Source organism: Anomaloglossus baeobatrachus, chromosome 2, assembly GCF_048569485.1.
Source record: "Anomaloglossus baeobatrachus isolate aAnoBae1 chromosome 2, aAnoBae1.hap1, whole genome shotgun sequence".
Classification (NCBI taxonomy): Eukaryota; Metazoa; Chordata; class Amphibia; order Anura; family Aromobatidae; genus Anomaloglossus; species Anomaloglossus baeobatrachus.
The window spans coordinates 78787716-78805699 of NC_134354.1; the positions used below are offsets into that span (position 1 = coordinate 78787716).

The window sequence follows — 17984 nt, forward strand, 5'->3', positions numbered from 1 at the left end:
GTGCTGAAGTGGCCCATTTTAAATTTGACAACCCAGTTTTTAACTGTGGAATATGAAAGGCATTGATACCCCAATGTCTGCGACATATCACCAAGAATATCCTTCACCGACATTCCTTGCAGAAACAAGAATTTTATCCCTCCTCTGATCTTAGTTGCTGTGAATATCGCATTAGACTCCACCATTTTTGTTTTCCCGCGTGTGTAGAACACTGTTGCCATAAACAACAAACACAAAATTTTGAAAATATATATTAGACACATAAGGCTTTCATGTGATGTAACATTCATTACCATAGAAACAAAAAAAGATCACAAAGCCAAAGATTTATCAGCAGCCCCTCGTAATATAACTTTAATTACAAATATTTTAGTATTACTCAAATTAGTTGATGCAAAAATGAATACACCACAAATTAAAACCTACTGCATATAGTATTTTGTAAGATGTACATGATTTTTAAGGACTGAACCAAGTCTTCTAGGCATGAAGTGAATGAGTTGGTGACATACTGCAGCTCTAATCTTTTTCCATTCTACAAACACAAATTCCTTTAGAGCCTGGATGCTGAATAGAGAGTGGTGGCAACTTACCTCTGTGTTTCGGTCACACCCTCACCAATCAGACATTGATGAACTTCGTAAGGCTAGGCCATCAATGTTAAAGTGGTGGTGTAAGGAGGTGGTCGGATTCCTGCCACTGAAGACACAAGCATATTAATGTATATATTGCATAGATTGATAAGAATGTATACAGTTTGTAGGACATTGTAAGATAGGTCTTGCTATGCTGCGAGGTGACAGTAGGGCAGTAAGTAGTTAAGTTGTATGACTAGCCCACAGGGGGAGGAACCAGGCCCAAGGAGAACAGGACTAACTCCAGCTTAGATTGAGATAGGGTTTGACGTTAAGGCCCCGTCACACTAAGCAACATCGCTAGCAACATCGCTGCTAACGAACAACTTTTGTGACGTTGCTAGCGATGTTGCTGTGTGTGACATCCAGCAACAACCCGGCCCCTGCTGTGAGGTCGTTGGTTGTTGCTGAATGTCCTGGGCCATTTTTTAGTTGTTGCTGTCCCGCTGTGAAGCACAGATCACTGTGTGTGACAGCGAGACAGCAACAACTAAATGTGCAGGCAGCAGGAGCCGGCTTCTGCGGAGGCTGGTAACCAATGTAAACATCGGGTAACCAAGAAGCCCTGTCCTTGGTTACCCGATATTTACCTTTGTTACCAGCCTCCGCCGCTCTCACTGTCAGTGCCGGCTCCTGCTCTGTGCACATGTAGCTGCAGGACACATCGGGTAATTAACCCCATGTGTGCTGTAGCTAGGAGAGCAGGGAGCCAGCGCTAAGCGGTGTGCGCTGCTCCCTGCTCTCTGCACATGTAGCTGCAGCACACATCGGGTAATTAACCCGATGTGTGCTGTACTAGGAGAGCAGGGAACCAGCGCTCAGTGTGCGTTGCTCCCTGCTCTCTGCACGTGTAGCTGCGTGAGCTGGTAACCAAGGTAAATATCGGGTTGGTTACCCGATATTTACCTTAGTTACCAAGCGCAGCATTTTCCACGCGGCGCTGGGGGCTGGGACACTGGTTGCTGGTGAGCTCACCAGCAACTTGTGTAGCCACGCTCCAGCGATCCCTGCCAGGTCAGGTTGCTGGTGGGATCGCTGGAGCGTCGCAGTGTGACATCTCACCAGCAACCTCCTAGCAACTTACCAGCGATCCCTATCGTTGTTGGGATCGCTGGTAAGTTGTTTAGTGTGACTGGACCTTTAGTTGAGTTCAGATGTTCAGGCCGTTAAATACCTAAAGCTGCAGTTAGTGGATGGTTTTGTTAGCTCCAAAGCAGCAGAATGACCATGAGATAGTGTGAAGTCCTCCTAAGGATTTGAACTTCAGATATGGGAATTAAGGGCTAGAAATGGATGAATGTCACCATTACTAGAGACTGAGCTAGAAGACATACTGCAAGCCAGGCCTCTGATCCTTCCTGGCAAGGGTAAGCAACATTGCGATGCGGCAGGAATCCACATTTTCACACGAAACCTTCGGCAGCAACTGCAAGTGTAGAGCTCTTCACTGCTACTATCACAACCCCCTTACCCCCCTTATTGTCTGAAGAGGGCCAGGTTCTCGATCCCCTCCATGGTGAGTTTACCTTTTGGAAATTCTCTGGAGAAATGGAAGATTAAGGTAGTCCACGGGGTAGGAAACTGAACTTTATTGCTGAAAACATGTATCAAGAGAATGTACAAAAGATATGTGCCTGCTGACTGATGCTTCAAATTGAATGTGTTGAACTAAAAGACCTATTAGAAAATAACAGCTTGCCTCCGTGTTTGTCTTCACTTTAGCTGAAACCTGGTTCGCCTGGGACATTGTCAATATACAGCCTTTCCAGAGGTATGATCTGCATCGCACAAACACACACACCTAACCTGGTCGACCATACCATCACACACAATATCCCCCACCCTGGGAAGATGGGAGGTGGTATCCAAGGACCAAGCCTTAACCACAGCTAGCACCCCAGGCCACCCTGACAAATGAAGTCATCGGCAGGATCGTGCCTTGCTTCAAGAGAATTAGCATGAAGCGTGGAGGCCAGAGATGATGTGAAGACAGTGACTGTTCTGCGGTCTGAGAAGGCTGAAGATATGGACAGCTGAATGACGGACAGTGGCGCAGCGTGATAAAAAAAACTCCACCATTCATGGGTGTTGGAGGAGTGCAATGGCACAAAAATCTGTCTGGCCCCCGGTTCCGCTATTTGGAGGGGAGTCCACGTCTATAAAGTTTTCTCCATATCCAACATTGCCCGCCCCCCAGGGCACGTTGGAGGAAGAAGGCTCACTCATTAAATATTGACAGAGGAAGAAAACAAGTGGAGACTCCAAAGACGTTGGAGCCGAAAAAGACCACACCTTATCAAGGGTGGACCTGCAACACGGAAAGCCTAGTGGTGTACAGGACGGGGCCATCTTGTTTGATGGAGTTTGAGTGAGAGGAGATAGTGATGATGACTGATGATGACTGCAAATCTTGGTTAAAGCAAACTGGTGTGTGGTATGGGATACCCATGATAGAGAGACCAGGGCATTGCCAGTGGCGGGGATTTAAGTACCTTACCAAGGAAGAAACACTTCCGGGCAGCTTAGTGAAGCAACTTGGCAAGTCGGTTGGGTCTGAGCCAGAAGCGGAGACCTTGTTGGTTTTAGGTTACAATCACTTAGTAATATGCACCATGTGACTATTCTTGGCTTCATATTAAAAGAAACTTATTAATCGATTCATGCTACCCAAACCAGTAGCACCATCAATAAGAGTTTGGCTACATGATTGCAGTCAAATATGTTTTTCTATGAAACAAGGGTATTTTAGAGAAAATATGGTTTGAAAAGCCAGGGAGCATAGGGATAGATGAAACCAGTGGGGCACCAACCTTAACTTGCTTCTCCCTGAACTGTTCCAGATGATTGACAGGTCTCATGCATGTGTGTACATAAGGAGATACCTTTCAATAAACTGGAACTCAGCAGGGATAAACCAGCTGAAGCTCGAGGGCCGCATTGGACTTGTTAGGTCTCTACCTATAATCCCCATCTTTTCAAAATAATTAGGTAAAACAATTAGTTTCTTTGTTTCAGGAAATCAACCCAGCTAGGATCTTCACTCAAGTTAAACATCCTGTAACTTCACCTTCAATAATAAAACCAGATAGGATCTCCAATGTGTCACATCAGCAGGGACAGGTTGCAAGTAATGTTCCTCTGTGCCTAATTCCTGCTGATATTTCCAAACTGTCCATACACAGCAGTGAAAGAGAAGAGAATAAAGAGCAGAGGTCATCTTCACAGACCTACAACCCTCCGGTAAGTTTTATTAATTCAATACACCTTCGTGATATCAGAATCACACATGTCAATGTGTATTTATATGTCTCCAGTGTAATATTTTCAAGCTTCATCATCAATGGTTTTCTACAAGAATTCAATATATAATAATTGTGTAAAGATAAGGGGCTTAAGTCATGAATGCCTTTACACCAAAAATATAAAAATTTTGACAAATTTCAAAATTTTGACGATGTGAATTGAGATGGGGCAGGATGGAGCATGACGACTGCCATTCCTCATGAATTTGCTGTGCAAAAAATCTTACTCCAGCATGGACTGGAATAGGATTAGTGCAGCTGTGAGCGGTGACGTCAATCTGCAGTCATAGCTGGAGGTTCTCACGGTACCCCACCTGCGACTGCAGGTAAACTGACCTCAGGTGACCTCAGGTGGGACCTCATGTGGATTACATCAGAACTGTGCATTTGGGTTAAGTGTAGAAAGAGGGTGGTTTTTGTATTTTTTTTCAATTAAAGGATTTTTTCAATTTTTGTGCTGGGATTGTTGCATCTAATGGATGCGACAATTCTGGGTGGCTGCAGGCTGCTATTTTTAGGCTTGGGGGCAAAAAATGAGTCTCACGACCCTGAGAATACAAGCCCCCAGCTGTCGGCTTTAACAAGACTGAATATCAAAATTTTGGAGAACTGCACGCCATTTTTTAAAATGATTTCTTTAATTAATTTTTTTAAAAAGCTACATGGGATACTATTTATTTTGATACCCAACAAGATAAGCACACGGATGGGGGCTACAGCCTGTAGTCGTATGCTTTATATGTGCTGGCTTTCACAATATGTGGGGACGCTATGCCAGTTTTTTCTTTTTTTTTTTTATTATTTTTATTTTTTGCAACACTATATAGGTGCAGACAGCGTGTATGATTCCAAGCAATCAGACACGCTGTCACACAGGGTGAGGGCACAGTCTGACTGCTACCAATCACAGATGCTGGAGCTGCTGGTGGGCGAGGGAAGCAGTGAATATGTACGAGGGTAATGAGCGACCCCAGGAGTAGTGTTACAGCAGCACAGAAGACTCAGTAAGTATAATGCGCCTGCTCTAATCCTACTAGTCCTTTTTACCACCATTTTAACCCTTTCACGACCGGCCGATTTTTCGCTTTCCGTTTTTTTTTTTCGCCATTCTTTTTCTGAGAGACGTAACTTTTTTATTTTTCAGTCAATATGGTCATGTGAGGGCTCATTTTTTGCGGAACGAGCTGTACTTTTAAATGAAACCATCAGTTTTACCATATTATGTACTAGAAAATGGCAAAAAAATTCCAAATGCTGAAAAATTGCAAAAAAAGTGCGATAGCACTATGGTTTTTGAGATATTTTATTCACTGTGTTCACTATATGGTAAAACTGATGTGTGGGTGTGATGCCTCAGGTCAGTGCGAGTTCGTAGACACCAAACATGTATAGGTTTACTTTTATATAAGGGGTTAAAAAAAAATCGGAAGTTTGTCCGAAAAAAGTGGCGCACGTTTTACGCCATATTCCGTGACCCGTAGCGTTCTCATTTTTCGGGATCTTAGGCTCAATGACGGCTTATTTTTTCCGTCTCGAGCTGACGTTTTTAACGGTACCATTTTTGCGCAGATGCTACGTTTTGATCGCCTCTTATTGCATTTTGCGCAAAAGTTGTGGCGACAAAAAAACGTCGTTTTGGCGTTTGGAATTTTTTTGCCGCTACGCCGTTTACTGATCAGATTAATTGATTTTATATTTTGATAGATCGGGCGTTTCTGAACGCGGCGATACCAAATGTGTGTATATTTTTTATTTTTTTAACCCTTTAATTTTTAATGGGGCGAATGGGGGGTGATTTGAACTTTTAGGTTTTTTTGTTTTTTTTTAATTTTTTAAAACTTATTTTTTTACTTTTTTTTTTTATTTTACTAGTCCCCCTAGGGGGCTATTGCGATCAGCATTCCGATCGCTCTGCAGTATCTGCTGATCACAGCTGGAAGGCTGTAAACAGCAGATACGCTGTCTTTCTCTTTTGCTGTGCTCCGGGCACAGCGAAAGTGAAACCAATTCATGTGTAGTACAGGAGTCATCACATGACCCTGTACTACCATGGCAACTATCGGGAGTCACGTGATCGCGTCACGTGACTTCCGGTTTCGGCGGTAAGTAAAACTTTACCGCGATTGCGCTTATAATGGCGCTGTCATGTATTGACAGCGCCATTATAAGGGGTTAATCGGCACGAGCAGATAACGATTCTGCTCGTGCCTAGCAGGCACACATCTCAGCTGTGAAAATCAGCTGAGATGTGTGCCGATCGCGGCATGCTGCCGCCGGAGGACCGCGGGCAGTAAGATTATGTCATTTAGGACGTAATTTTACGGCCCGCGGTCGTTAAGGGGTTAAAGCACAATATTTGGATCCCCATAGACTTATATGGGGACCGGCATCTGAGCAAATTTTTGGGATTAATTCCAGTCCCAAACTGGGTTTTTTTTTCTTAAAATTTGGTTGGTGATGCTGATCCCGAATAATTGCAGGTTCGCCCATCTCTAGTCAGGGTAAAATATTCATGATTCATGCTGCCAGTGGTTTAGACAGCATAAATTATTATTATTGTTTATTATTATAGCACCATTTATTCCATAGCGCTTTATAAGTGAAAAGGGGTATACAAACAATAATCGTAAACAAAACAAGGCACAGACTGGTAAAGGAGGAGAGAGGTCCCTGCCCGTGAGTGTTCACAGTCTACAAGGGATGGGTGGGGATACATTAGGTGAAGGTAGAGATGGTTGTGTGGTGCTATAGTGGACTGAGGGTTATGGCAGGTTGTAGGCTTGTCGGAAGAAGTGGAGGTACGTTTTGAAGTTTGTCAAGGTAGGTGAGAGTCTGATGTGTTGAAGCAGAGCATTCCAGAGAATGCGGGAGGCACGGAAGAAATCTTAGATGCGATAGTGGGAAGAGGAGATGAGAGGGAGTAGGGAAGGAAATCTTGTGAGGATTGAAGGTTACGTGCGGGTATATACTGGGAGACTAGGTCACAGATGTAAGGAGGAGACAGATTGTGGATGGCTTTGTAGGTCATGGTTAGGTTTTCAAACTGGAGTCGTTGGGCAATGGGAAGCCAGTGAAGGGATTGGCAGAGAGGAGAGGTCGGGGAGTAGCGGAGGGACAGGTGGATTAGTTGCGCAGCATAGTTTTGAATAGATTGTAGGGGTGCAAGACTGTTAGAATAGAGGCCACAGAGTGGGAGGTTGCAATAGCCCAGATGGGAGATAATAAGGGCATGCACTAGGGTTTTTGCAGCTTCTTGGGAAAGGAATGTACAAATCTGGAAAATAATTTTGAGTTGGAGGCAGCAGGAGGTGAAAAGGGCTTGGATGTGTGGCTTAAAATAGAGAGTAGAGTCTAGAGCTACTCCCATAAATCTTATGACATGTACCCTTTAGAGCTTCAAAACAAACATAGGTAATACACTTAGTCTATTTGTTCCAGGAAATCATCCCATCAATGATCTTTACTCCAGTTAAACATCCTGTTACTTTACCATCATTAATAAAACCAGATACGGTTTCCAATGTGTCACTTCGGCAGCAAGAGAAGGTTTTGAATAATATTCCTTTGTGCCTCTTATCTGCTGATATTTCCAAACTGTCCATACACAGCAGTCAAAGGGAAGAGAGAAAAGAGCAGAGGTCACCATCACAAACCTGTGAGCATCCGGTGAGTCTACATTGCCTCAGAGGAGCTTTATGATATTAGAATGATACATGTCTAATTTTATATTTATAGATCCCCAGTGTAATGTTTCAAAGCTTGTCTATCACTGGTTTTCCACAGAAATTTCATGAATCTTCATATTTTCTGTACATCTAAGATAAAAGTCAGACTATAGGGAGGGAAACGGAACTCAACCAAGGGCTTCCACCATCTACTTGCTTCTACTACTTGATTTCATTCATCTCTGTAAAGCCCGCTTTACACACTACAATATATCTTACGATGTGTCGGCGGGGTCACGTCGTAAGTGACGCACATCCGGCATCGTAAGGTACATTGTAGTGTGTAACAGGTACGTGCGATTGCGATTGAACTGTAAAACGTTCATCGCATGCACGTCGTTCATTCCTCATGAATTAAACGTCAGGTTGTTCATCGTACCCGGGGTAGCACACATCGCAGTGTGTGACAGTCCGGGAACGATGAACAGATCTTACCTGCGTCCTGCGGCTCCCGGCCAGCAATGCGGAAGGAAGGAGGTGGGCGGGATGTTTACGTCCCGCTCATCTTCGCCCCTCCGCTTCTATTGGCCGCCTGCCGCGTGACGTCGATGTGACGCCGAACGTCCCTCCCACTCCAGGAAGTGGACGTTCGCCACCCACATCGAGGTCGTATGGACGGGTAAGTATGTGTGACGGGGGTGAATCATTTGTGCGGCACATTCAACCAATTGAACGTGCCGCACATACAATGGGGGCGGTTACGATCGCATACGATATTGTATGCAGAATCGTAACATGTAAAGCAGGCTTTAGACTCCTTGCCGACAGATATGTGAGTTTCAAAAATTGTAAATAGATTCCCAGCAGTGCTTTAAGAAAGAAAAAATCAGCGCCAATCTTGATTATGGGTTGTGTTATTACAGCTTTAATTCAACGTCTCCTGCTGTGTTGCATTTCTTGCAGCTTTCCTATCCAATCTCTGACAATATGTCAGTTGCTGATAGTAATTCCCGCCCCTGTGCCTCCCCGTTTATGCTAATTCTATTATAGAATCGTTTTTTTTTTACTAATGGTTGCAGAAGAACCTGTGCTGATGACATACCCATGTGCCCTGGCGGGATCTCAGCCAACATAGCATAAAAAATGGGGAGAACAGAGAGGCAGAGGGTGGGAATCACTATGAATACTCGCTCCAGTTATCAGTTGATCGGCAGCTACTGTCATTCAAGAATCTGCTCATTTTACAAACTTTACTTGCTTGTGTTTCAAAACCTATACATCTTAGCTGACAACTAAAGGTATGTATAGAATAAGCCTAATATTGCTAGTATAGCACTGGCTTTAGATTATATAGGAAAATCCTGGTGATTAGTGCGCTTTAGTCTTTAGCAAACACAAATATATTATTATCATACTCACAAATGAGTGTCTTTCTAAAACTACATACTGTATACAACCAATGTATAAACCATCCCAACTTGAACAGGAAAGTCATTTTGCTCTCCTGCACTACATCTATAAATGCAGACCACCCGACACCGGGATACTATACAGGTTAGGATTTTGTAGACAAGACTCCTTACATCTCCATACGTCTCCGGAGTTATATGTTTCTGCTTTGGTGCTCATAATTTAACCCCTTGCTGACCAGATGAATTTGTACTCCCATTCTTCTAGGAGCCAAGCTCAGAACTTTATTCTTCCAACAACATAGCCATATGAGGACTTGTTTTTTTGCAGAATAAGGGTTCATATCCACTTGCATACCGCTTCCGATGCCAGAGCATCGGAAGCGATATGCTAATTACCATTTGCTGCGGGTGTCAGCCGAGGGTCATGTGACCGTGATGCAATTTTGCGATTGCATCACAGGTGCGGAGAAGATGGAGGGAACTCTTTTGTCCCCATATCCACCGCTGTCTGTCTCTGCGTGCAATGTTTCACACACTCCCATAGGGTTGCATGGAGTGCACGAGCTGAGACTCACTGCAAACGCAGAATGCTGCGATTGCACCGAGAGCATGATTTGTGTCGAGAAAAAACAGGAAAGAGGAAACTGCCTAATTGATTAACACTGGTGCGAGTGCAATCCGATTATTTATCGGATCGCACTTGTATATGAAAATCGCAAGTGGACAAGAGCCTTAAGTTGTAGCTTATTTTACAATGTACAGAAAAAAATGAAAAGCAATTCCAAATGGAATTCCATCATATAGTTTTTTGGATTTTGTTTTTTGACATTCATTGTACAGTAAAACATTAGCTGGAAACATGATTCTAAATCAGATGTTTGTAATATACAGGTGCTGAGATAATGACTTTTGGGTTTACATTGGCTGTAGGCAATAATCATCAACATTAACAGAAATAAACACTTGACATAGATAAAAAAAAAAAATAGATAGACATAGATAAAAAAATAAAACTCAGGAAACAGGCCTGTACAGAAATGATGGTCCCTTATCTTAATATTTTGTTTCACAACCTTTTGAGGCAATCACTGCAATCAAACGATTTATGTAACTGTCAATAAGACTTCTACACCCCTCGACAGCTATTTTGGCCACTCCTCAAGAGGAATCTGCTCCAGTTGTCTCGTGTTTGAAGGTTGTCTTTTCCAGATGATGTGTTTCAGCTCTTTCCAAAGATGCTCAATAGAATTTAGGTCAGGGCTCATAGAAGGCCACTTCAGAATAGTCCAATGTTTTCCTCTTAGCCATTCTTGGGTGTTTTTAGCTGAGTTTTGAGTCATTATCCTGTTACAAGACCCATGACCTGTGACTGAGACCAAGCTTTCTGACACTAGGCAGTACATTTCTAATGGATGTTTAGAAATCCCTTGAAAACCCTTGTGCAAGTATGTTAGCACAGCTGAAAACAGTTTTGCTGATTAGAGAAGCTATAAAACTTACCTTCCTTTGAGCTAGTTGAGAATCTGTACCATTACATTTGTTGGTTCCATTAAACTCTCAAAATAGCCAGCAAAAGAGAACTTTCACATGACACTCGACAGTCTATTCTAGTTCTTAGAAATGAAGGATATTCCATGCGAGAAATTGCCAAGAAACTGAAGATTACCTACAACAGTGTGTACTACTCCCTACAGAGGAGAGCACAAACAGGCTCTAACCAGGGTAGAAAGAGAAGTGGGAGGCCTCGCTGCACAACTGAGCAACAAGACAAGTACATTAGAGTCTCTAGTTTGAGAAATTGACGCCTCACAGGTCCTCAACTGGCAACTTCATTAAATAATACCCGCAAACGCCAGTGTCAGTGTTTACAGTGAAGAGGGAACTCCAGGATGCTGGTCTTCAGGGCAGAGTGGCAAAGAAAAAGCCATATCTGAGACTGGCTAATAAAAGGAAAAGATTGATATGGGCAAAAGAACATAGACATTGGACAGAGGTAGATTGGAAAAAAGTGTTATGGACAGACAAATCGAAGTTTGAGGTGTTTGGATCACACAGAAGAACATTTGTGAGATGCAGAACAACTGAAAAGATGCTGGAAGAGTGCCTGACACCATCTGTTAAGCATGGTGGAGGTAATGTGATGGTCTGAGGTTGCTTTGGTGCTGGTAAAGTGGGAGATTTGTAGAAGGTAAAAGGGATTTTGAATAAGGAAGGCTATCACTCCATTTTGCAACTCCATGCTATACCCTGTGGACAGCGCTTGACTGGAGCCAATTTCATCCTACAACAGGACAATGACTCAAAGCACAGCTCAAAATTATGCATGAGCTATTTAGGGAAGAAGCAGGCAGCTGGTATTCTATCTGTAATGAAGTGGCCAGCCCAGTCACCAGATCTCAACCCTATTGAGCTGTTGTGGGAGCAGCTTGACCATATGGTACGCAAAAAGGGCCCATCAAGCCAATCCAACTTGTTGCATGGGGGAGCGTGGGGTGAAATATCTCCAGATTACCTCAGCAAATTAACAGCTAGAATGCCAAAGGTCTGCAAAGCTGTAATTGCTGCAAAGGAGCATTCTGTGACGAAAGCAAAGTCTGAAGGAAAAAAATATTATTTCAAGTAAAAATCATTATTTCTAACCTCATCAATGTCTGGACTATATTTTATATTCATTATGCAACTCATTTGATACATAAAAGTATGATTTTTCATGGAAAACACAAAATTGGGTGACCCCAAACTTTTGAACGGTAGTGTGTATTTACGTTGTTTTGCAATGGGGATAAAGCACACTTGAAGAAGGACTGTCTATAAGGAAGTGCTCCTAAATGCACCATGTGCTGTTTTATAAATTGTGACTACTTTTGTAGTATGATATAGTCCTATTGCTAACGCAGATTTCAACTAGATTTTTGATCATACGGATCTACTAGTTATCAGTATAATTTTTTTTATATATTATAGTAATATTGTTTTCACATTTTTAGCAATACAACAAAAACGTCTTCCAACCTCCGACTGTACATCCATCTGCAACACATAAAATAAGTGCTAATGAAGTTGTGACTTCACCTTTCACAGCCAGCAAGGTAAGGCTTGATAATTCTGTGAAAGATGACATTAAGGCCCTGTGCACACGTTGAGTATTTGGTGAGGCCCCAAGCACATGATGAGTATTTGGTGAGTCTTACCTCAGTATTTATAAGTCCACGTGCACACATTGAGTATTTGGTGAGTTTCTTACCTCAGTATTTGTAAGGCCACGTGCACACATTGAGTATTTGGTGAGTTTTTTACCTCAGTATTTGTAGCCAAAATCAGGAGTGGAATAATCAGAGGAAATGCATAATATAAACATGGCACCACTTCTCTATCCATCACCCACTCCTTGTTCTAGCTACAAATACTGAAGTAAAAAACTCACCAAATACTCAATGTATGTACACGGCCTCACTAGCATATAACTTGGATGAGTGTAACATGAGGAAAAAAGGGATTGTCCTCGGACCAATATCTTTCAATGAGGCAGAGCAGATCTGAGTATTTTTTTCACCTGTGTGCAACCTGAGGAAAAAATCTCAGCGTGGTGCGAGTGGATGCGTAAATCAGACAAGACTAACCTATTCAATGCGATGCGAGACTCACGCGAGTCATATGCAAGTGGAACTCCGGCCTTATGCAATGTGTGGTGTGGGTATGGACTGAATCCTGAAAACGTATTTACCATATAGCAAGCAGAGAAATAGTTAGGAATAATGATGAGTGAGCGTGCTCGCCACTAATCGATACTTGATTGAGCATTGGGGTGCTTAAGTACGCTCGTTGCTCAGCAGAGTATCGCGGGTGCTCGGATGTGTCATTCATGAGCGATCGACACAAAAGGCCAGCTCCCTTCAGTGAATGATGAGAGCTGGGATCCCATTGAGAGTTGCTTCCAGTCTCAGAGTGCCGATCTGCCCAATAATTGATTTGCATTATGCTCGTTACTCGGGTTGAGCCCAAAAGAGCATTCAACCTGCTCAACTCGAATAAAGAGCACTCTAGCACTTTTACTGCACACTCATCATTTTCTAGTAATAAGAACATTAAGGGGGCAAGCCACCAAGGTGTTTACGCCAGAAATTTTAGACATCTTACAAAAACAGATTATTTTTACACATCTTAGAAGTCACACAAAAATATTTGTGACATTTTACATTTACTCCCCAGTTTTGGCCAGCTTATATGGTCATGGACATGCCGTGGTCTCGCCTGTCTGTCAAATTCAACATACGTTATATGACTGAACTGGTGTAACTTACTCCAGAAATGTACATTTCTACTGCTGACACACAATTGGCAATACACGTGTCAAATTTATTAAAAGCTTCACACTCCTTTATATGAACTTGTCAGGTGCAATATGCACCCAGAACCACGAGCAGTTCTGGGTACATATTGCTAATCCCCACCTAACTGTCTCTGCATCTAGAAGCATAGATAAAGAGATCTTTAGAAAAAGTATTTTTAAAGATCATTTATTATATGCTAATGAGGCCAGGGACTAGTCGCAAAGGTGTTAGCTCCCTTGGCTAGTCGGCCCACATAGCATTTTAGCATGCCCTTGTGGGTGTACTAACATGCTAATGAATGCACAGCAATGCCACCAATACCTCACTCTTGTTGGCGGCTGGTAGAGGATGGATGCACATGGTGTATGATCTGGTTATGCACTTCTGGTTCTGCGCACGATACCTCATTGAAACCAGGAAGCTTACACTCAGTATCAGTTTAGTGTGCATGATCAGAAGTCCTGAGGACTATGGATCATACGCCGTGCGCATTCATTCTCTACCAGCAGCCATCAAGAGTGAGGTATTTGCGATGTCACTGCGCATTCATAAGCATGTTAGTATGCTCACAGAGGTGTGCGAACATGCTATGTGGACCGACTAGCCAAGGGAAGTAACGCCCTTGCTAGTTGCTGGCCTCATTAGCATATAATAAACGATCTTTAGAAATACTTTATGTTTATTTATGTTAGTGTTCACAGGGATGCTTAGGCAGGGATTAGAAATATGCACCCAGAACTGCTCGTGGTTGTGGGTGCATATTGCACTAACAGGTTCCCTTTAATGAATTAAGTGTTTTACTCCAGAGAACGCTTTATTAATGAATCACCCACTATGTATTTTGGAAAGTTGCCAAACTTTTATTTGTACAGTAGAAAATCATTAATGCAACATCAATTAGCAAAGGAATAGCAGTCATCATAAATATAAGTACCATGCTGTGGCTTATTTTTCTATTTTTTACAGGTTTACACGCAGACATCATGTATTTGGCCAGTTGACTGTGAAAAGTTTACATGTGATTTCTGTAAGTGGTTCTATACTCTGCTCAACTCCCAACATGAAACCTCCCGACTACGGAAAGGAGACTGGGGTCCTCAGCACTTCATGGAAAATGCTGAACTACAACTAATGTACATGTCAGCCCAGAGACAGTACAATGGTGGCAGAAGTGCAAGTACACGTCTACTTGCTCTCGTACAAGAAGACAAACTTTCTTTTCAACCAAATCTCACCAGTAAAGGCATAAAGTGTGAGAGGTCCCCGAAAGGTATGGTGATGATGATGGTAAGCGGCAGCGTCTTCATGAATAACTCCTTTCTAGGCACATTTGATCAGATCTTTCAGGTAGTGTGGAATTCTACGAACAACAAATGGAAAATACAATTTATTGATCTAAATATCCAGAAAAGTTCATGAGATTCTTTATCCTGAAATAATACTCATAAATTATATAGCCATAACCAAATGCATCATTGATGGTATAAAATATGGCTCAACATCACTTATTTGTGATCTGCAATCACTACACACACAGATCACCCATCACACATAATTAGTAATCACATGAGATTCTAGAAAATGTCAGTTATGGAGTGTGCAAAACCTACGTAAACCCCTTGCCTTATTTCAATCATTTGCATCATTTTCATTGAATTGCTGGCCCTACCAGAATTGGGGGGTCCTGCTTCTCTGAGGAAGAGCAAATAGTGAGAACATACTGTATATGGACATGTTTCTGAGCATTATGAGTATAAGTATTGAGCATTTATGTGCTTCCAGTGCTCGTTTAGACACAAATTTTCCTCTGTGCTTTTCTATATATGACCTTTGTGGGGTGCATGGAACCATTTATTATCTTTCTACTATATTGCAGTAGTGCAGACCCATTTCCTCTGTTTTTTCTAAAAATAGAGAGAACAGTCATAAGTTTTAATAAAACGACCTTCATATTAGACTGCCTGCACACGTCACTGATATTGGTACGTGTGTTGCAGTTTTTCTACGTACCAGAATGATGGACATATGCAGACCCATTAAAATCAATGACTCTGTGTACACATCAGTGATTTCTCACTGACATGTTTCCGTGCGGCGCACATGTGTGTCCGTGTGCTCCGCACGGAGACAAGTCCATTTTTTTCTGGTATCACTGATGTCCCACGGACCACACTATAGTGTGATCCATGAAACACATACCAGAAAAACATGTACATTTAAAATAAAAAGCTTTTTAAACTCACCCGTCTCCAGTGATGCTGTTTCCAGCCGCTGCTGTCTCCTGCTTCCAGTCCGGTTAATTATGCTCATGCATATGTACTGTATAGCCGACCCAGAAGTAGCTGCAGAGGGGATACAGCGACGGCTGGACACAGCATCGCGGGAGATATCATCACCACAGACAGCAGCGGCATGGACAGGTGAACATAAGTGCCTGATCTCAATGTATTATCACGGATAGTACATGAAGATCACACATGTGCCAAAGTCATGGCACATGGAGGTACATACGCACCTTTATCACGTCAGTGAAAAACTTATGTGTTTTTCACTGACGTGTGAAAGAGGCCTCACAAAGACATCAGCAATATTGGCATGCACATCCCTCAATAACCTAACTGATATTGAGGAATCTCGATTGCTTTGTCCAGTAAACCTGACCATATGCATGTGGTTTAGATATGAAAAGCGTATAAGTGTCTGCCAAAGAAAACAGTGGAATATAAGTGTCCTTGGGAATTATTTACTTTATATCTCAGATGATATTTATGTAAAAACTATGAATGTACCATATAACACTCACAATCAATAGAAAGTGTCACTAGTATTTTAGAAACATATTTTCGTTATATAAATCGTCACTTTATATTAAAAGACTAGTTTGAAGAAATAATCCTTGAAGATTTGGTTTTAGCTAATGATGATCGAGCGTCATGCTCGCCACTACTGGATACTCAATCAAGTTTCGGGGTATTTGGGTACACTTGGTGCTTGGCCGAGTATCACGGGTCCTCACATGTGTCATTTATGAATGATCCAAAAAAACGAGCCGACTAACTTCAGTGAATGGTAGGAGCCCCAGTGAGAGCGGCTTGCAGTCTCTAAATGGTTCTCACTGGGATGCTGTGTGTAAAAAAAAAAAAAAAAAAGCAAGCAAAAATCTCCCTCCACCTGGAAAATGCTCTGTTTAGGGCTGCCTGTATGTGGGCAGAGAGCCGGACTGCCTATCATTAATTGACTTCCATTATGTTCGTAACTCAAGTTGACTCTGTCAGAGTGTCTGACCTGTTTAACTTGTGTAACAAGTATAATGGAGGTCAATTAGTGATGGTAGCTGTCTTGGCCAACTCACAAAGCTTTGCCAAGTGCTCCTGTGATTTCTATGAGAGAGCCACTACCAAACACCTCTGTCTTAGGCCCCCTTCACACGTCCGTGAAAATCACGCACGTGTTTCACGGACGTGTCAAGGGTACGTGTTCCCCTCCGTGTGCCGTGTTTATGGCACTACGTGTGTTCGCCGTGTGTTATACGTAATAACACACAGAGAACAGAAAGCCCCGCCTTAGGCTAGTTTCACACTTGCGTTGGATGGGATCCGTAGCATTGCATTGTGTGACGCATGCAACGGATGCGTTGCATATAGTGGCACAACGCATGCTACAGATCGTACAAAATAACGCAATCTGTTGTAGTTTGATCTGAGCATGCGCAGTTGTGTAAAGTCAGCTGCGTTAACGGAATCTGTCAAATGACGCATTCTAACGGAATCCGCCACCATAGGCGTCCATTATAAAAACAACGGACGCCTAACGGATTCCTGCAATTTGCGTTTTTTTGACACTCCGCCAAGCACAGAAAAACGCTACATGCAGCGTTCCATCCGCCCGACGCAGTGTCAAAATAACGACACTGCGTCGTTCAGCGGATGCAACGCAGACACTTGTGTTACAGTGCGTCGTCCATACAACTCTATGGAGAATAGCGTAGTCCGTTAACGGACTGCGCTATTCTCCATAGTGACGGAATGCGCTGAACGCAAGTGTGAAACTAGCCTTACCTGTTTCTTCCGGAGCTATCTGTGGTGCTGAATGACAGTGTCCGGCACAGGCCACGCCCAGCTGACGCTGCTTCCGGCCCCCATTGAAGAAGATGAGTTGTTCAAATTCACTGGGGGATAGATGCAGGTGACAGCTGCGGCAGAGACTGCAGGGCTCGTGGAGGTATATGGTTTTTTTTTTTTTTAGAATGACACGTGTGTTTCTCCGGCGCATGTCACGTGGGCCTGCATCCACACTAGTTCCGTGTGGTACGTGTGCGGGCCACGTGACACCCGTGCTGCCGGAGGAACACGGACATGCATCCGTGTGGAGCACACGGGCTCACATGTGCTCCACACGGAGGCACGGCCCAATGGCTGTACACGTGCGTGTACATAAACTCATTGATTTTAATGGGTTTACGTGTGCCCGTGTCTCTGGTACATGCGGGCATGGACCTAGCACGTACCAGAGACACGTGCGTGTGAAGGGGGCCTTAACACTAGAACTACTGGACTCGTGACACCTACTAGAACTACATAGTGCGAAGTAGTCAAAATGACTACCTCAGTAGTTCTAGTGTTAAAGAGATTCTGTCATC

The 17984-nt window shown here is 43.0% G+C and overlaps 1 protein-coding gene across 2 annotated transcripts in view; it reads left to right on the forward strand.

Annotated features, from left to right (window-relative positions):
• LOC142283171 (uncharacterized protein C3orf38-like) overlaps positions 1 to 17304 on the forward strand; it is a 43181-nt gene extending 25877 nt beyond the window's left edge. Inside the window, exons 3-6 of one of the 2 annotated variants that reach the window (XM_075333090.1) lie at positions 3651 to 3875; positions 7376 to 7603; positions 12002 to 12103; positions 14312 to 17304. In XM_075333090.1, coding sequence (XP_075189205.1) covers positions 3651 to 3875; positions 7376 to 7603; positions 12002 to 12103; positions 14312 to 14764 — 1008 coding nt within the window. In that variant the 3' untranslated portion in view covers positions 14765 to 17304. The remainder of the gene's footprint in view (positions 1 to 3650; positions 3876 to 7375; positions 7604 to 12001; positions 12104 to 14311) is intronic. The other variant, XM_075333092.1, reaches the window with a different exon arrangement.
• Positions 17305 to 17984: the final 680 nt, after the last annotated feature.